Source organism: Myotis lucifugus, unplaced genomic scaffold (assembly GCF_000147115.1).
Source record: "Myotis lucifugus unplaced genomic scaffold, Myoluc2.0 scaffold_544, whole genome shotgun sequence".
Classification (NCBI taxonomy): Eukaryota; Metazoa; Chordata; class Mammalia; order Chiroptera; family Vespertilionidae; genus Myotis; species Myotis lucifugus.
This window is the reverse complement of record NW_005871592.1, coordinates 453,475-470,369: the sequence shown is the minus strand read 5'-3', so window position 1 is coordinate 470,369 and position 16,895 is coordinate 453,475. Positions and strand designations below refer to the sequence as shown.

The 16,895-nt window shown below is 45.2% G+C and overlaps 1 protein-coding gene across 1 annotated transcript in view; it reads right to left on the bottom strand.

Moving 5' to 3' along the window:
- The window catches only part of LOC102429763 (dihydropyrimidine dehydrogenase [NADP(+)]-like), a 169,144-nt gene that overhangs the window by 26,593 nt on the left and 125,656 nt on the right, over nt 1–16,895 (bottom strand). The window contains exons 6-8 of the mRNA XM_014446503.2: nt 15,656–15,851; nt 8,958–9,039; nt 4,896–4,983 (exon numbers count right to left, since the gene is read on the bottom strand). Coding sequence (XP_014301989.1) covers nt 15,735–15,851 — 117 coding nt within the window. The 3' untranslated portion in view covers nt 4,896–4,983; nt 8,958–9,039; nt 15,656–15,734. The remainder of the gene's footprint in view (nt 1–4,895; nt 4,984–8,957; nt 9,040–15,655; nt 15,852–16,895) is intronic.

The window sequence follows — 16,895 nt, the reverse complement described above, 5'->3', positions numbered from 1 at the left end:
ATCTCTTCTTCAGCTGTTATACTATTTGGGAATCATCATAGTTTAAAAATATTCTTTTCTGATGGTAACCAAAGAAAACCAACTGGTGTCCACAATGAGAAGAGTGAGACTTCTAGTTAGTGACGGCTCATTCTTGCACGTTCAGGATCCGTAAGCTGGACGCCTCGATTAGCCAGCCGTCACCAGAGAACTCGTTGGCTTCGAGTCAGTGTCTCCAACAGTTTTTTATGTGGAAGTACGGATATTTGCATTTGTCACGTTTCCTACCTTCTCCACAAAATTCACTTTGCGTGTTTTCATTGCTGTTTACTAGTTTTCTTCATCTTAATCTTTTTACCCATAAAATAGAGTTAATAATATCCACCTCAAGGATCATCTTAAGAGTTAATCATAGAAATTACATTAAAATTGAGCAGAAAATGGGCCATCAGAAAAGATAAAGAAAATGAGCTCCCTTGAAGCAGAGATGGAGGGGTCAACCCTTCATTCCTGAAATTAAAATCCAGCTAAAAGCTGAACTCATCTCTCTTTCTCCGTTTAATTTTAGCACAGACTCTGGAACCGTGCAGTCATTCCGTGTTTACTTAATTCATTCTGCGGCCACTGACAGGCGTTGGGCACACTATGGGAAAAGGGCTTTAGTACCTCAGGGTCTTTACGACACACAGTGGTGGCTTTCACATGCTGACTATTAAGATACATTCAAAAATACGTTTTTCATATTATGCAGCATGCGTGTGTGAGCGCACACACCCAAAACCAACACACACGACTGAAAAACACCCTTCACAAACAGCTCCGACCCCAGCCTGTGTCACACACTTTGACTTTTTTTTTATCCTTTTGTGCTCATTTTTGTAAAATAAAATAAAAAAAAGAAATGGTGGCTGCAGTTCATTACACTGACTGCAATACCAACCCCGGCGAACATCCGGGCCTGCGAAAAGCCGTTTTCCGCCGGATGTTCTCACTCTATTTCTGAGCACGGACACGATCGGACTCTGCTGGGGCTGTCACTGCAATAAAAGTACCAAATTTCAGAGTCTTAAAAAAAAATCCCAATTGTCTCCAAACAACAGAATCTATTTTGAATAAGACACAGAGTTTCCTCTCACTTACCTTTTTTCCTCTTGGAAAAAATGAAATCTCGCCGGGGCACAGAGCGAAAACCCTTTAGGTCCCATCATGATTTATACACTATGGGATCATTTCTTTAGCCTCAGTTACAAAACAAAAAGAAGAAGAAGAAGAACCTAAAAGTGATCAACCTTTCAGCAGCAGCGACACACAATATTAAAGTCAGAATACGTGAGAGCACACCCCTGTTGAGGCCGTGGATTTGTTAAGCTAAACTAATAAATCCTATGTAATAACAGAGTCCTTGTTCTCTTAAACTAACGCGGAAGGACGGTGATTATAAACATGAGAGATCTACAATGTGGTCTTTCCAACTACTGAAAGACACAACAGTCCATTCTCATTACGTGATCTGCCTACCCAACACGCCAGCGCTAAGCTCAAATAGCAAAGCCTTTGCTGTTATTGAGCGCGTCACCGATCTCTCTCAATAAGAAACTTGTGTGTCAATACCAAGGTGGATGCAGAGCTATGGCGGAGACCTTCCCTTCTGCTCTACTTACCTACCAGCCCCTCTTCCTATAGTAACAGGAGTTTAATGGGGGCTGCGTCCACTCAGCTAGAGGCTGCATTTCCCAACACCCTTGGCTGTGAGGCATGTTTAAGGGACCAGGTTGTAGACAGTGAGATAAAAACGGAAGTAACCTATGCAATGTCTGGGTAAGGAACTTAAAAAGAAAGGGGCTTGCTCCCCTATGTCCCATTCTGTTAGCAGCAATGTGGCCAAAGTGACCGCTTACGGGCCAAAATTAAAAATCAGGCACTGCCCGGCTGGCGGGGCTCAGTGGTTGAGCATCGACCTATGAACCAGGAGGTCACAGTTCGATTCCCGCTCAAGAGCACATGCTTGGGTTGGGGGCAGGTGTGCAAGAGGCAGCTAACCCATGATTCTCTCTCATCAATGTTTCTGTCTCTCTCTCCCTCTCTCTCTCTGAAAGCAATAAAAATATATATATTTTTTAAAAATCAGGCACTGAGGATGGTTCACAGGGTTAGATGACAGAGAACTAAATGTGTATTTTGTTTAGCCACTTCCTTAACGTGGCCACACCTGTGTCCTAAATAACACACAATTCCCTTTGCAAAGCGGACGTCTCGAAAGGAGTGGGGAAAGGGAGAGGAAGCAGTGCGTGAGGGTCATCACAGCAGAAGCAAGATTGACGTGCAAGGGCAGGAAGGACGTGAGGCTGTCCAAGGGGGGAGGGGGAGGGCAGTGGCGTGGTCACAGAAAGGTCATGCGCTCCCACCTCTGCCGTGACGCGTGTCACAGAAACAATCCTGGCGGAGGCGGCGCCCTGTCTTCTACACACAGACGCTTTCTCTTTTTTTGACGAGATGGGACTTGCTTGTATATATCCACATCAAATACTGAACTAGAACGTAAGTGCATTCTACTCATCACTACACCAAATGTCAAAAGAGTCAGCTCCCAGCAGGAAAACGAGCAGCGGCATCAATGGGAAAGGTCTCCGCATGCTCAGCGCTGCGTTCGCCCCACGGTGCCCAGTCAAATGGAGCATCGTGCTCGGATGTCACATGATCAAATAACATATGTAAGCGGACGGTATGCGATGAAATGAAAGGGGGGAAAACGGAACCACTATTGATTCTTACAGGTAGAAGATAACGCTACGGCCGAAACTCTCAGAGCGACAAACCGTCTCATGATCCCAAACGTGCGCTGGAATTTGCTTCCTGCACCGCTGAGGCGGAGCTATTTCAGCACGCTGGGTATTTACTGGGCTCCCGTCTCTTCGGTACAGAGATGCTTTGAAGATAACGTCCATAGAGATACACAAAACTGCCCTGCCCCGCACAACCCCGCTAATGGAAAACATATCGCCAACACAGGACCGCGGGAGGAACCACAACGGTGGGTTTCCAACTGCTGGAAAACATCACCCGCATTTCAGACCTCCTGCCTGGCGAACTTCTCCATTTATTACTAACCGAGCATTTCTGAACGGGTGCTTGTGGGGAGTAACAGCAATTACTGGTCTCATGCTGCAGGTCTCAGTAGAATATACCTGATGGATACTTGTCTTATTTACGTGAAATCCTCCACTCAACCGTCAGGTTGAAAAGTAAAACCACAGTCACTCTAGAGCAGTGGTTCTCAACCTTCTGGCCCTTTAAATACAGTTCCTCCTGTTGTGACCCAACCATAAAATTGTTTTCGTTGCTACTTCATAACTGTCATGTTGCTACTGTCATGAATCATCATGTAAAGATCTGATATGCAGGATGGTCTTAGGCGACCCCTGTGAAAGGGTCGTTCGACCGCCAAAGGGGTCGCGACCCACAGGTTGAGAACCGCTGCGCTAAAGCCTCCAAACAGGGAACGCGGGGACAGTGAAGACCTCGCCTCCTCCAGCTCCTGATCTCCGGGATGGCTACTGCCTTTACATACAGGTTAACACAGAGGAACAGTGAGGACAAGGGCACGCGAGCTTCTGAAAGGAGGCTCCTTGCAGACACTCGGAGGCTAGAAATTAGGGCAAACTTATTTTGTCTCTAATTTTTCATCAAAACTAAGAGAGGGACAGAAATGGCCCTAGACTTGGGAGCAATGATCTAGAAAGAGAGGGCCTGGCATCCCGATAAGGAAATTGAGTAGGCGGCTGAGGAGCACTGCCGATGACCTCATTCTGGAAAGACCAGGGCAGTGGTTCTCAACCTTGGCTGCACATTAGAATCACCTGGGAATCTTTTTAAAATCCTGATTTCTGGGCCGCATCCTCCCGAAATTCTGTTTTCTTTGTGATGGGGTGGGGCCACAACATGAGTAACAAAGAAACAGAATTTCCGGAGGATGGGGCCCAGAAATCAGGATTTTAAAAAGATTCCCAGGTGATTCTAATGTGCCGTCAAGGTGGAGAACCACTGGGCTAGGGCAATGGACAGGCCCCGACCCCACAACGGGCCCAGCGTGTGATCAGCTCAGAGAAGGAACAGCTGTCGCCTCCACGTAGCTCTGTCAGGCAGAGGCTGATGTTCGCGTGCGTGGACGGAGGAAGAGACAGACAAACCAAAGGACACCAGGACGGGCCTCGTCCGTGTGTGGGCCACTAACTGCCCACAGCCCAGTCCACGAGAGGATGACGGCAAAGGCCACGAGACGAAGGCTAAATTGAACCAACTGTTCTCTCTGGCCCCTCAGGAAACAATCAGCGGACAGAGATCCATGTTAGAAAACTCGACCTCCCTGGGATGTGTCGGCAAAAGGTGGGACCGTCAGACCCGTGAACCACCTTAACGGCACTATGGTTACACATCTGTAAAAGTCAGCCAGATACGGACAATCTTTAGGAACTCTTAAAAATAAATAAGTAAGTAAATAAATAAGTAAATAAATAAATAAATAAGGAAGAGGGCAGGAAGACAAGCCAATTCCATCCTTTATTATCACTTCCTCCCGTCTGTCTGATCATAGAGCGCGAGCTAGAGCATGTCCACTGCTCTCAGCCAAATGCTGAGTTGCCATGGCCGGCCCAGGACATGTTTTAGTTCCTGCAGATGCCGGCTGGTGACGATGGCCGGGGAGAGAACGGGAAGGCAGACGTGGCCTCGCCAACGTCCATCCCCAACAAAGCGGAGACAGCACCTTTGTTATAAACAATCTCCACTCATTTCCGTCTGCTCTTCTCTGAACAGACGCAACTTTGACCATGGGCATGTCTGAAGGCAGTTGTTCTGGATGCTGTCAGGAAACATTTAAAAATACGATAAAGAACAATATTGAAAAGTAAGCTACTCACCGATGCCAATGAAAGCCGCCTGGTACCCCTCTGCTTTCAGAGTGCTGAGAGTCATGTCATTCACGGAGAGGCTCCTGCCACAAACTATCTGTAAGAAACGAGATGTGAATAATGACACTTGGAATTTTGATTCATGAAATACTTTAAAAATTTATTTTCATTGATTTCAGAGAGGAAGGGAGAGGGAGAGAGAGAGAGAAACATCAATGGTGAGAGAGAATCATGGATCCCCTGCCTCTTGCACGCCCCACACTGGGGATCAAGCCCGCAACCTGGGCCTGTACCCTAACCGGGAATCAAAACGGTGACCTCCTGGTTCCTAGGCCGACTCTCAACCACTGGGCCACACCGGACGGGCTGATTAATAAAATCTTGATCTTCAACATCAAAAAGAACAAGAACTGGAGATTATATATATATGTATTTCCAAATGTATGGAAATATGTTTGTCTGTTAGAAGTAGAACACTAACACGTTTTACTTAAGGGCTAACTGCATTTCTTTTGCCTTTTAATAAAAGTAGCAAAGATAAAAGCGAGTGTATGTAAAGCCAAGTGGGTAAACTTTCATAGCTTAATTAATATGTTCAAAGCACTACGTGGGGGCACTTTCAATGATAAAATGACAAACGAGACAGCTTCTGCCTCAGTGTGTAGTTAAGATCCGTGCAGAAGATGCACATAAACAAACACAACATAAACCAGTGGGACCAGCCCAGGTCCACAGGCGCTGGGAGGATGGAGAGATTCCTTCTGGCGAAGGTCAGAGAGACGAGAATTAAGAGGCGGTGGGACTTCAATGGGACCTTTGTGGAGAAGGGCTGGAAGCTCGACAGGGAGCGTTGTGCAGGGAGGATGAGGAAAGGCAGGAGGCAGAGGGGCATCACCCCTATTAAAAGCCACAATACTTTGCTCAGTTCCCAGGCAGGAGCCAATTTTCAGAACTGGAACCTGCCGACGGCAGAGGCGGCCGGGTCCAAGGGAAAGGACCCTGCCCGTACCCACCGCAGTGACTGCCCCCGCCCTGCTCCACGGGGAGCTGTGGCCGCTCGCCAAGGTGACTGTTTCAAGGACCTCAGACACAGACTTATCATTGACACCTGAAGACAGACGGGACCTGCAGGGACCAGGCAGGAAATGGAGCCTGGCTAACATCTCTAGCTCCATGAGATCACAGATCCAGTGTGAGCCTCTTCCCCAGGCCTCAACTGTAACATCCAAACGTTGTACTTGTCCGGGGAAGTCACCCCCACATGAAGGCAGGAGGGCGGCGGGAAGAGATTAACCAAAGGACTTACATTCATATACGCATAACCCATGGGCACATGCGGCAGTGCGTTGGAATGGAACTCTACATAGCAGACACTGCCCTGGCCGGTCTGGCTCAGTGGATAGAACGTCAGCCCGCAGACCAAAAGGTCCCGGGTTCAATTCCGGTCAAGGGCACATACCTCAGTTGCAGGCTCCTCCCCAGCCTGGGCCATGGTTGGGGCATGTGCAGGAGGCAACCAATCAATGTGTTTCTTTCACATCGATGTTTCTGTCTTTCCCTCTCTCTTCCACTCTTCCTAAAAATTAATGGAAAAATATCCTCAGGTGAGGATTAACCAAAAAAATAAAATAAAATGGCAGACATAAAAATCATTGCTGGGCTGCTACTCTGAAATCCTAGCATTAGCGGTTAAACAGATACTACGTCAGGAAAATCCCCCGGTGGGCACGCTGATCACGGTCTTGTTCTGTGAGTCCCTGCACTCTTCTATTCGTAATGTTCTGCCATCGTGATACTCATAGATGTGGATTATAGACTAGAGTAGAGCTTCCTCAGATGGCTTTAGGGACATGTGACTGGGCAAACACCTGAGCCAAATTCAGAATAAAATTCCTTCCACTTCATTGTCGGCATAAGAGTTATTGCTAATCCAATATACGGGCTGCAGAGAATAAGGCCTGAGGCAAAGCTCCGTCTACTCTCCACTTTGGACTTGAGGACAACTTCCTTTATCGTCCATGAAAGGCATTCACATCGAGAATAATATTATAGGGGGTGGGAGAGATGAGCCTGGGCGCTCGGATGCGTATGTGCATAGCCCCTGGACACCGACAATAGTGGGGTGAAGGCTGGGGAGAGGTGGGTGGGGGGTGGCGGGGGTCAATGGGGAAAAAGGGGGGCATCTGTAATACTTTCAACAATGAAGATACATTTTTTGAAAAGAGTAATATTTATCACGTAGGATGAAGGTTTACAACTGCTTTTGGAGGGGAATTCTGTGTGTAAATGGGCTGTGATGCCCCATAAACACACAGGAAACAAGTGCACAGGTTCTCCACACGCCTCTGGTAGGAGGTCTGGCTAAAGAGATAAAGTATTTCCAGAATCTCTGAGACAGGAGACCAGCCGGAAGAGTTTTTAAAATATTTAGCTGTCTTTAGAAACACCAATTATTTTGTCAACGATTGCTGCGCGTTCCTCTCCTTCCCGTGCGGATATTGATAAGACGCTATGAGTTCCCAATAGCATCCTATTGTAATGGAAATGCTTGCTTCCGGCAACGGTAATGGAAAACAAGACAACGAAGAGAGCTCATCCAGAAAGAGACCTGGTAGGTATTTCTACTCAAATCATGCAGCAGAGGAAGCGCCTCGCAATGACAAATTAAGTTAAATCAAAACAGAACGCTCTCACCCTATTCTGAGAAATGGCCACTATACATGTTTTACACGTATTTCGAAAAATGCAAGAGCTTTATGCAGATTTACATTTTTAGCTTTAAAATTTAAAGCCATTAGAAATATTATAAACACTATGAGACAAAAAAATATGTGCCCATCCCACCCATTCGGAATTGCAAGACCAACAAAAGAGCATTTAGTCTAAAAGATGAGTAACATCGTCTGGCACAAATATCACAAGAGACTTTATTAAGTCCACCTGAAATTAAAAGTGATTTGCCATGTCTTACATTAAATTTGTTATGATAAAGTCAAGAGATGTCGTGTCTTTATTAAGTCCACCTGAAATTAAAAATGATTTGCCGTGTCTTACATTAAATTTGTTATGATAAAGTCAAGAGATGTTATAAAAATATAACAGCTAAGAGGCTAATTCTTCTCCAGAAAAAAAAGTAGTTTTATTTTATTAGAAATGGTCTTTTGATGAGAAATCACTTGAGAGTGTACTTGATAAATTAGAAATTGCATATCTTGCTGATCATGTAAAGTAAAAAAAAAAATAAAAATCTGAATGTTATCGTAAGAATGCAGAAGCAAGGAAAAATATTACCCTAAACAACTCTGTGTTAAAGGGGAAAACAAAACCACAGTCGCTCAAGGAAGAGAATCATAACAGTAAGAGGAACACACGGATGCCCAGAAGGGTCTCCTCGGAGAGAAATGAATAATTTGAAATGGTTTTGTTATTCAACCTAGAAAAACTAAAAAGTACAGAACTCAAGGCTAAGAAAGGAAGAGGAGTTCCTAAAGCTCCATTGTAAGCCGATAGTGTGTTAACTTTCTGACCATCTCTAAAGGAACACCACAATATTTATTCCACAAAACAATGGGAAAGACAAAGCTGTTCCCCACGGACCTCCTGCTCCTGTTGAGAAGGCATGATCCCATGGGCACGCCTGGCGTGATGCAGAGAATAAATAAAACGAGCCTCGGTAAGAAAGGGTGTTCCGTCTTGTGAAATACGAATGTTTGAGAGCATGGAAGTTGCATGAAAAACAGAAAGCAGATAAACAAAACAAGAGCGCGATGAAAGAAGCCAGACCCTTCCATCCTCCACACTGAACCCCTAAAGCCATGTAGGGATCTGAGCCGCACAGACAATTAATCACGTGCGGGCGTGCCAGATGAGCGCTATCGATCGCCCCTTTCCAGGCTGGTGGCCTTCAGACAGGCAGACAGACAAATGCCCTGAGCAAGGAGAGATCCTGCTGCTGCTGCCGGAGCCGCTGTTAATTGTTCTGCCCACGATGTGTGGCATTTCGCTGCTCAGCGCAGCTGTGAGCCCACGCCTCCCTCTCTGAACAACAGCCAGGTGTTGTCTTTCATTTACCTTCACACCGAGGTCCTTCATCAGCTCAACCTCGAAGTTCACGACGTCATAGGGCAGCCGGAACTGAGGGATCTCAGAAGTGCTGGACGAGAAAGAGAAAAGAAAAAGGAGCACCTGTTAAAAATCATCAATCTTAAAAATGCAACCTGTCTTCCTGATCAATATTAAGGGATTAACTGTCTCTTTGAAGGGTGTTTGCATTTCACAGAACATGAGACCAGTGGGGGCATCCACATTTTTATATACAGAATAAAATATTATAGGGACTACAGTCTACATTTTTATACACAGGGTAAAATATTAAAATATTATAGGGACTATAAGAGAAAGAGTAGAAAGTGATGTGGAAAATAAATAAATGTAAACTACGGAAAACAAATAATAAATAGACAATTGGTAAAAAGCATTTCCAAAGCTATTAAGATTATGGTCTACTAATCTATAGATATAAAAGCCTAATATGCAAATTATCCCCACAGGAGTCCAACTGGGAGACATATCACTTGCTATGACGTGTGCTGACCACCACGGGGCAGTGCAGAAGGAAGGCCCCAGCCGGCAGCCAGGAGGCCCCGATTGGCCCTGATAGCCGGCCAGGCCTAGGGACCCTACCTGTGCCCAAATTTCATGCACCGGGCCTCTAGTAATTATATAAGAAATTCCTAAGAAAATGCAATGTTAAATACCAATAATTAGTTGAAAGTATAGGTCATGTTTAATATACATACATATATGTATATTCATATATATTCTATAAAGATTCCTCTAGCTCAGCTGTTTTCAACACATGTGCTGCAAGCATGTTTAAAACATGTGATGCCTGACTATTTAGTTGGGGCACTGGCCTCTTTTCCCTTAAATTGCCAAATAAAAAAATGACCAACAGCCAATACAACAGCTGTCTGGTATGAATGAATGAAAATTTTACCTTTTGGGGGGGGTCAGGTTGGCAAAAAATGTATTTTTTGTTGTGCCACAGAATTGTAGAAATTAGTTTATGTGTGCTCTGAGCTGAAAGAGGTTGCAAATCGCTGTTTGAGCTTGTTCGTGTTCAAATCTGTGACTCTGTACTACTGTGCCGTTTAGGACATGGCAGGATTAGTTCCATGTGACCTAGAGAACATTTTTGAGGTAAACCCATCTTCTTCTCTGAAAGCAATAAGCATCCCCGAAGGACACAGTCATAAATAAGGAATGTCAGTACTGGCTTACTGTCCGCCCTTAAACCTCCCCACAAAAACAACCACCACAAAAAAACTATTTATAAAATATAATCATTCTATACTGTGATAATTTAGGGAATGAAAAGCTAAGCAAAATTAACTTTTCAGTGTTTTACAATAATGAACAGGCTATATGTGTCCACGGATATTTTATTTATTTATTCATTTAGGTTGTCATTTAACAAGCATGTACAGAGCACCGGGCGCAGTGTTAGTGACTGGGATTTGATGGTGAATTTTACCAAATTCCCACTTTTAAAAAGCTCTCGTGCTGGTGGGGAAAGTTCCAGAAACAGATAACTACAAAAGGATGTAGTCTATGTCATGAGAGAGCTACGTCCAGGCCTGATAGAGATTCAAGTGTGAGGTGAATAAGCAATTGCTGAAGATGAAGCCCCTGGGTTGCCCAAAGCCGTCTTCTGAGGCGCACACACAGCCTTTTTCTTAGGCTTATGAACTTGACTATTCAATCAATTTCTCTACGTCAAACAATCAGCAAGGCAAGGCACCGTGCTCCGAGTGACAGAAAATCCACAGAATTAACAGTGTGAAATCAAGGCCTTCACTAACGGTGCCGTCTGACCAGTTAGGATGCAAGACTCCAGTGAGAAGGGCTTTGGGTCTCAGTCAGGGATAAGAATCTCAAGCTGACCTGGGAACGCGGGCCACCTGGGCCCTCGAATGCCCTCACAATGCTCTGGATAACTATCAGAACATTCCACCCCCAGATCCCTGGTTGAAATAGGGTTATCTTCAGGTGAAGGCAGGTGAGAAGAAGCAGACACATTCTGAAAAGCTCCTGCCCCCTCTTCTCTGCCTAGAAGCAGGACATACATTCGCACAGGTGCGTCTCCCTTTCTGAGCCAGAAGGGCAGAAGTCTGAATCACCGAGAGACAAGTCTGGGCATGGATGTGCACAGAGGGCACCTAGGGCAGTGATGGCGAACCTACGACACGCGTGTCAGAGGTGACACGCGAACTCATTTTTTTGGTTGATTTTTCTTTGTTAAATGGCATTTAAATATAGAAAATAAATATCAAAAATATAAATCTTTCTTTTTCTATGGTTGCAAATATCAAAAAATTTCTATATGTGACACGGCACCAGAGTTAAGTTAGGGTTTTTCAAAATGCTGACAGGCCGAGCTCCAAAGGTTCGCCATCCCTGGCCGAGAGAGATCTACACCACAAACCTCAACGACCCTGGGCTCCCAGGAGCTTCCCTCTTCCAGCCACTTTCTCACAGGATGCCGCCCCCAAAACACCCTTCCGTCTGGTCTGGTCCCTTCTTCACTGACTCACTGTTTTTTGTAAACAAGCTACACAAGCCTCAGGTTCTGACACCCCTCCTTCCTATGAGGGACTCGCCCCTGAGTTCTCCCACCTGCATGCCCGATACAGGTGTCGATAAACTCAGTTCACTTCACAGGCCCAGCCACGGAACCTAAGAGGCTAGAGGGTACTTGTTCCTCCCTGTGTCTTCAAGGGCTAAGCAAAAGGGTTCTCAAACACTGTGGATTGCACGTGGACACCAACAGGTAGCCTGTCTTATTTTGTTGTTGTTGTTAATCCTCACCCAATGATATTTTTCCATTGATTTTTAGAGAGAATGGAAGGGAGGAGGAGAGACACAGAGAGAGAAACATCAATGTGAGAGACACACACTGATTGGTTGCCTCCCGCAGGTGCCCTGACCCAGGGCCAGGGGTCAAGCCTGCAACCGAGACATGTGCCCTTGACTGGAATTGAACCTGGGCCCCCTCAGCCTGATAGATGATTTTTCATCACAATATTTTAGTTTGTTTTAAAACTATATATTTGTGTCTAGAGCTTTAAAATATAAAAATATATTTTGGAGATTTGAGGCAATAATGTTGAAAATGGCCAAATTGCATGATGGTTAGGATTATTTGCTATTGGGTATTTTTCTACTCTTATGGGCACCCTGCAGTTTAGAATGATGGACTGTCATCGATTTGAGTCTGAACAACTTAAAAATGTGCACTTTTCTAAGTATGTTTTGTGATAGTAGTCGTATAAAGTAATGACACTATCATTTGCGGGGCCCGAGATGATGCTCTATCCACTGAGCCAAACCAGTGAGGGCCAGATACCCTGTCTTGAAAGGCATGGAGCGATATGGAAATGAGTGGAAATTGCAGTCTGAGGAAGATCCGGGACAGCTAAGCAAAAACAAAGAGTTCCAGCCAAATAAAGCAGCCACGGCCGGCAAGGTGAGGCTCCACGCACAGGCAGGTACACTGTGAGGGTGACACAGCCTCACCAGGGATTTGTATGGGATCTCGGTAGAAGTATCTATCTACTACTAGTATATAAAAGCCTAATATGCTAATTGTCCCTGCAGGAGTTCAACTGGGAGACCAATTGCTTGCTATGACATGCGCTGACCACCAGAGGGCGGCGTGGAACAAAGGAAGGCCCCAATAGGCCCTGATCATCAGGCAGTCCTAGGGACCCTACCTGTGCATGAATTCATGCACCGGGTCTCTAGTTTGGTATAAAAGGAAAAAAACGGTTCTGCACGAAGAAAGCAGACGACAAGGAAGGAGGACATACCCACTGAGTGGGAGGAAACCTGAGCAAGCAGAAAGTATAATTCTTTCTTTAAAAAATATTTTAATTGATTTCAGAGAGGAAGAGAGAGGGACAGAGATAGAAATATCAATGGTGAGAGAGAAACACTGATCGGCTGCCTCCTGCACGCCCCACACTGGGAATCAAGCCCGCAGCCCGGGCCTGTGCCCTGAACGGAAATCGAACCGTGACCTCCTGGTTCCTAGGTCGATGCTCAACCACTGAGCCACGCCGGCCGGGCACAAAGTATAATTCTGAGAACTGAAGGAGGCATGCAAGCAAGTTAGATGCTGGCCCCTCCCAGGGTCCACAGCTCGGCAGCCAGCACTGAGCACAGGGCTCAGCACGTGCATGAAACGAATCAATGTGTGAGGATCGCCCTGCCCGCGTCTCCTGGGTCAGTAAGCGGAAGGGGAGGTACTACAAGGAGGTGGTTGGATCTGGCACTGACCACACAGGCATTCACTTTTATGAGTAAAAGACAACACCAGGGAGTGCACACAGGCATGGACCCTGAGAGCCTGCTGACGCCACCTGTATCTTTGTCATGACAACATCAAGTCCTCGGCCCTTTTGTAAGTCCCATGAAAACACACATCCTGGGGAGAAAGGGGAAGAGAAGCCGCAGTTGGAGGAAAGCCGCTCTGCTGACAGGGTGCGCATTGGCTGCGGCATCACAGACAGGCAGCTGGTTGTGTTCAATCCCGTGGGGGTTGGGCCCTGGGTCTCCTTCACCAGCTCGAGTGATTTCCTACAAGGTAGTTGGGATCTCAATTTGCCGGGGAGAAAAGCATCTATTTGGATGAAAAGGAAAAGGAAAGATAAAACCTGACATCCCCTCTTTAAGCAATTGATTTCAAATACGAAGCTAATCGAATCTTTTTTAGCCACTTTGAAGGGGCGAGAGGATGAAAGACATCTGTAAGTGAGAAAATAAATGGAGGGGAACGTGTGGGCTGTCACGGGGCTGACTTCCAGCATCGGCGGCGATAATCCCGTAAGAGTGACCACCCTCGGAGGGTCCAAAGGAGAGCCACTCAGCGCTTCACACTGTCCCCAGCTCCCGGGAAGATTTTTAAAAATAACATGTTTGGTCATGAATCCAGGAAAATCTGTCCCACTTGACAATGTTCAGCAAATCTATGAAAACACAAGTTTAGTGTCGACTTCTATGATGTTCTAGACCTGTCTCTCCTGCATTTGAGCTGAGAGAGAGAGAGAGAGAGAGAGAGAGAGAGAGATATGCTAACACCCATGATAATCTACCAGAATTGTCAACACAGAATAATTCACAAACTGGGCCTGTTCCATTTTAGGCTGTGCAAATGCAATTAAGGGCAAAAAGATTTTCCTAGTCTACTAGAGTATACAACACGTACGTTCATATTTTTTTAATTAGCTCATGTATTCATTGATGTGTATAATTGAAAAAAAGTACAATGCTTACATATCTGGCTAATACACTATGTTTCTCCTAATTAATAAAGCTGCAGTAAAATGCCATTATAAAAGATAGTCTAATGCATTCTGGCAAAATAATATATTGGGTATTTTACTTTCCAGGATATAAAGAAGTCTGTAAAATATGTGTAATCCCTTAAAACTCATAGTGGCGAAACGTCTCTATACGAAAATAATTATTTCTTGGCAATCCAGTTATTTTTTCTTCGGCTCATGCTCCTTACCTACTTTTACTGGTCTTCCTATTATGTAATATTTTTGCCTGATGATTCAGTCAAATAGTTTTACATTAATGCAAGTTTATCTTTGTTTTGGCATATTATTATTTGAGCAATATTGAGATTTATACATTTGCTGACACGTATTTTTTTTGCTTTCATAAAACATAAAAAAACATAAGCACACATTGTAGCCATAGCTTGATTAAATTAATTCTTTGTGATTGTTAAATATGAAAAATATATTGTTTAAAAAAATAGTTCAGTAGCCATCAAAACTTAAGTGCTAAGTATAGCAACAGATATGCAAAACGGCTTTACATTACAATCCATGATTTTCTGAAGCAAGATGAGATATTTAGGGAAAATAACAAAAATATTATTAACTTACCGCCCAAATACTTTCTCACTTTTACACCAAATATTTTAAGCAATATTCACTTCCTACTTCTAATCAAGTTTTCTTCTTTATGATCATAAATGCAATCTCCCTTCACTCTAGAGCTCCGTGTATGTTAAATAACGGAAACTCCATCCAATTTCCAGGCTCGGCTCGAATATCTGAAAGCCACTGATACAAATGAACGTTTTCCATTTCCATGTATTCCTCTTCATGGAAATAAAAGACCACGTGACTGAATCTTGATAACACAATAATCATACCGGTTACTATCAAACACTATTTTTTATATTTATGGCATTTATGAGATCAACTGCGTGGATGTACATGAAAATGAGACATTTTTAGTAGACTCCAGCCTAATCAAATGCAAAACATAGGAGACTAAACTGAAAATATGTGAGCAGGACAATGTGTCCGCTACTCCACAAAACGAACCGCCCAAGGGTACATGGAGCTGGGCTTCCCCATCTCCAGTGTCTGTGAGTTCCAGACCTACCTCCACTAGAGGACAGACTCACAGGGATGATGTAAGTTTTCATATGACTGGTTCCTCTACCCATAACATATTTTACTGAGATTTCTCTTAAATTCACAGAATGAGACAGAGGAATGCTAAAGTAAATATTGCTTAAAGCCAACTGCAAATTCAAACTGAATAACAAAATCAAAATGTGAGCATTTGGAAAAAGCACATTTAAAATACCATCTGTGTGCCTGGAGTTTGATTATAATTATGAACCAACAATATTCATAACTGGTTTACCCCAGGATAGCTGATACTACGAATGCAGGCCTTACCTTAAACCACCAACGTATTCTTGTTTTTCAAATATAGTGATGTCAGAGTAGCCCAGTCGAGCCAAGAAGGAAGCACAACTTATACTTGCAGGGCCGGCACCAAGAAGAGCGATCTTTGCCGAATAGGCTTCAGGCATCTCTCTGGGGGAGGCAGAGACGGGTCCCTGATTTGGGGGATGTTCATTGCTTTGAACACCTACGAAGAAACCAATTACCATCATTACCGTTTTTAAACAAACAATCACATCCTCAAGCACTGTTTTAATGTTCCAAATGTATGTGTATCTTTATTTCTTTCATACTAGAGGCCTGGTGCAGGAATTCATGCAAGGCTGGGGTCCCTAGGCCTGGCCAGCGATCAGGGCCTTCTGGTTGGGGGGAGGGCCACAGGCAGGGAGGGACCACAGGAGGTTGGCTGGCTGCGGGGAGGGATGGGGCATGGGAGGTTGGCCGCCAGCTCCCAAGGAGGGAGCTGGCCCTCGGCCCCCCTGGGAAAAGAGAGGTCTGCCACCACCCACCCCCAGGTCCCTGTCCCAGCCCGGGGCCCGAAGGCCCTGGTGAGGTCGGGAGAGGAGGCAACGATCACCGGCCGGGCGCAGAAGGAATGGGTGCCGGACACTGGAGCCGCGTCAGTGCCCCCGCCACCACACGGTTCCCCAGCTCCCCTGCTCCTCCTTCCCTCTCAGAACGACTGATCGACCTGTCATTCCAATCGTCCGGTCGTTTGGTCGTAACAGCCGCTTAGGCTTTTATATATATATATGTTTTTATTGATTTCAGAGAGGAAAGGAGAGGGAGAGATAGAAACATCCATGATGAGAGAGACTCATTGATCGGCTGCCTCCTGCACGCCCCACACTGGGGATGGAGCCTGCAACTGGCATGTGCCCTGACTGGGAATCGGACCGTGACCTCCTGGTTCACAGGTCGACACTGAACCCCTGAGCCACACGGGCCGGGTGCATTTGTGTTTTTAATAGAAATAGGCAGTGCATTTTCTTAGAAGTTGTATTGGCCCAACGAGGTGACAAGTTGGGTCGGACGCCCCCCTGCCCCCGGCTGTGATGCCGAGCCCAGCAGAGAGAGGCCCGAGGCCTCTCCTCACTGCTGAATACTTCCATCCCATTTCTGGCCGCAAATGGCTTCTATCTCCCTTTTGACTTCAGCTATTAATTTTTATTGTGGACTTATTATATTTCTCTTATCATTACACCTGGGAGCCAAACAAGTGGTTTAAATC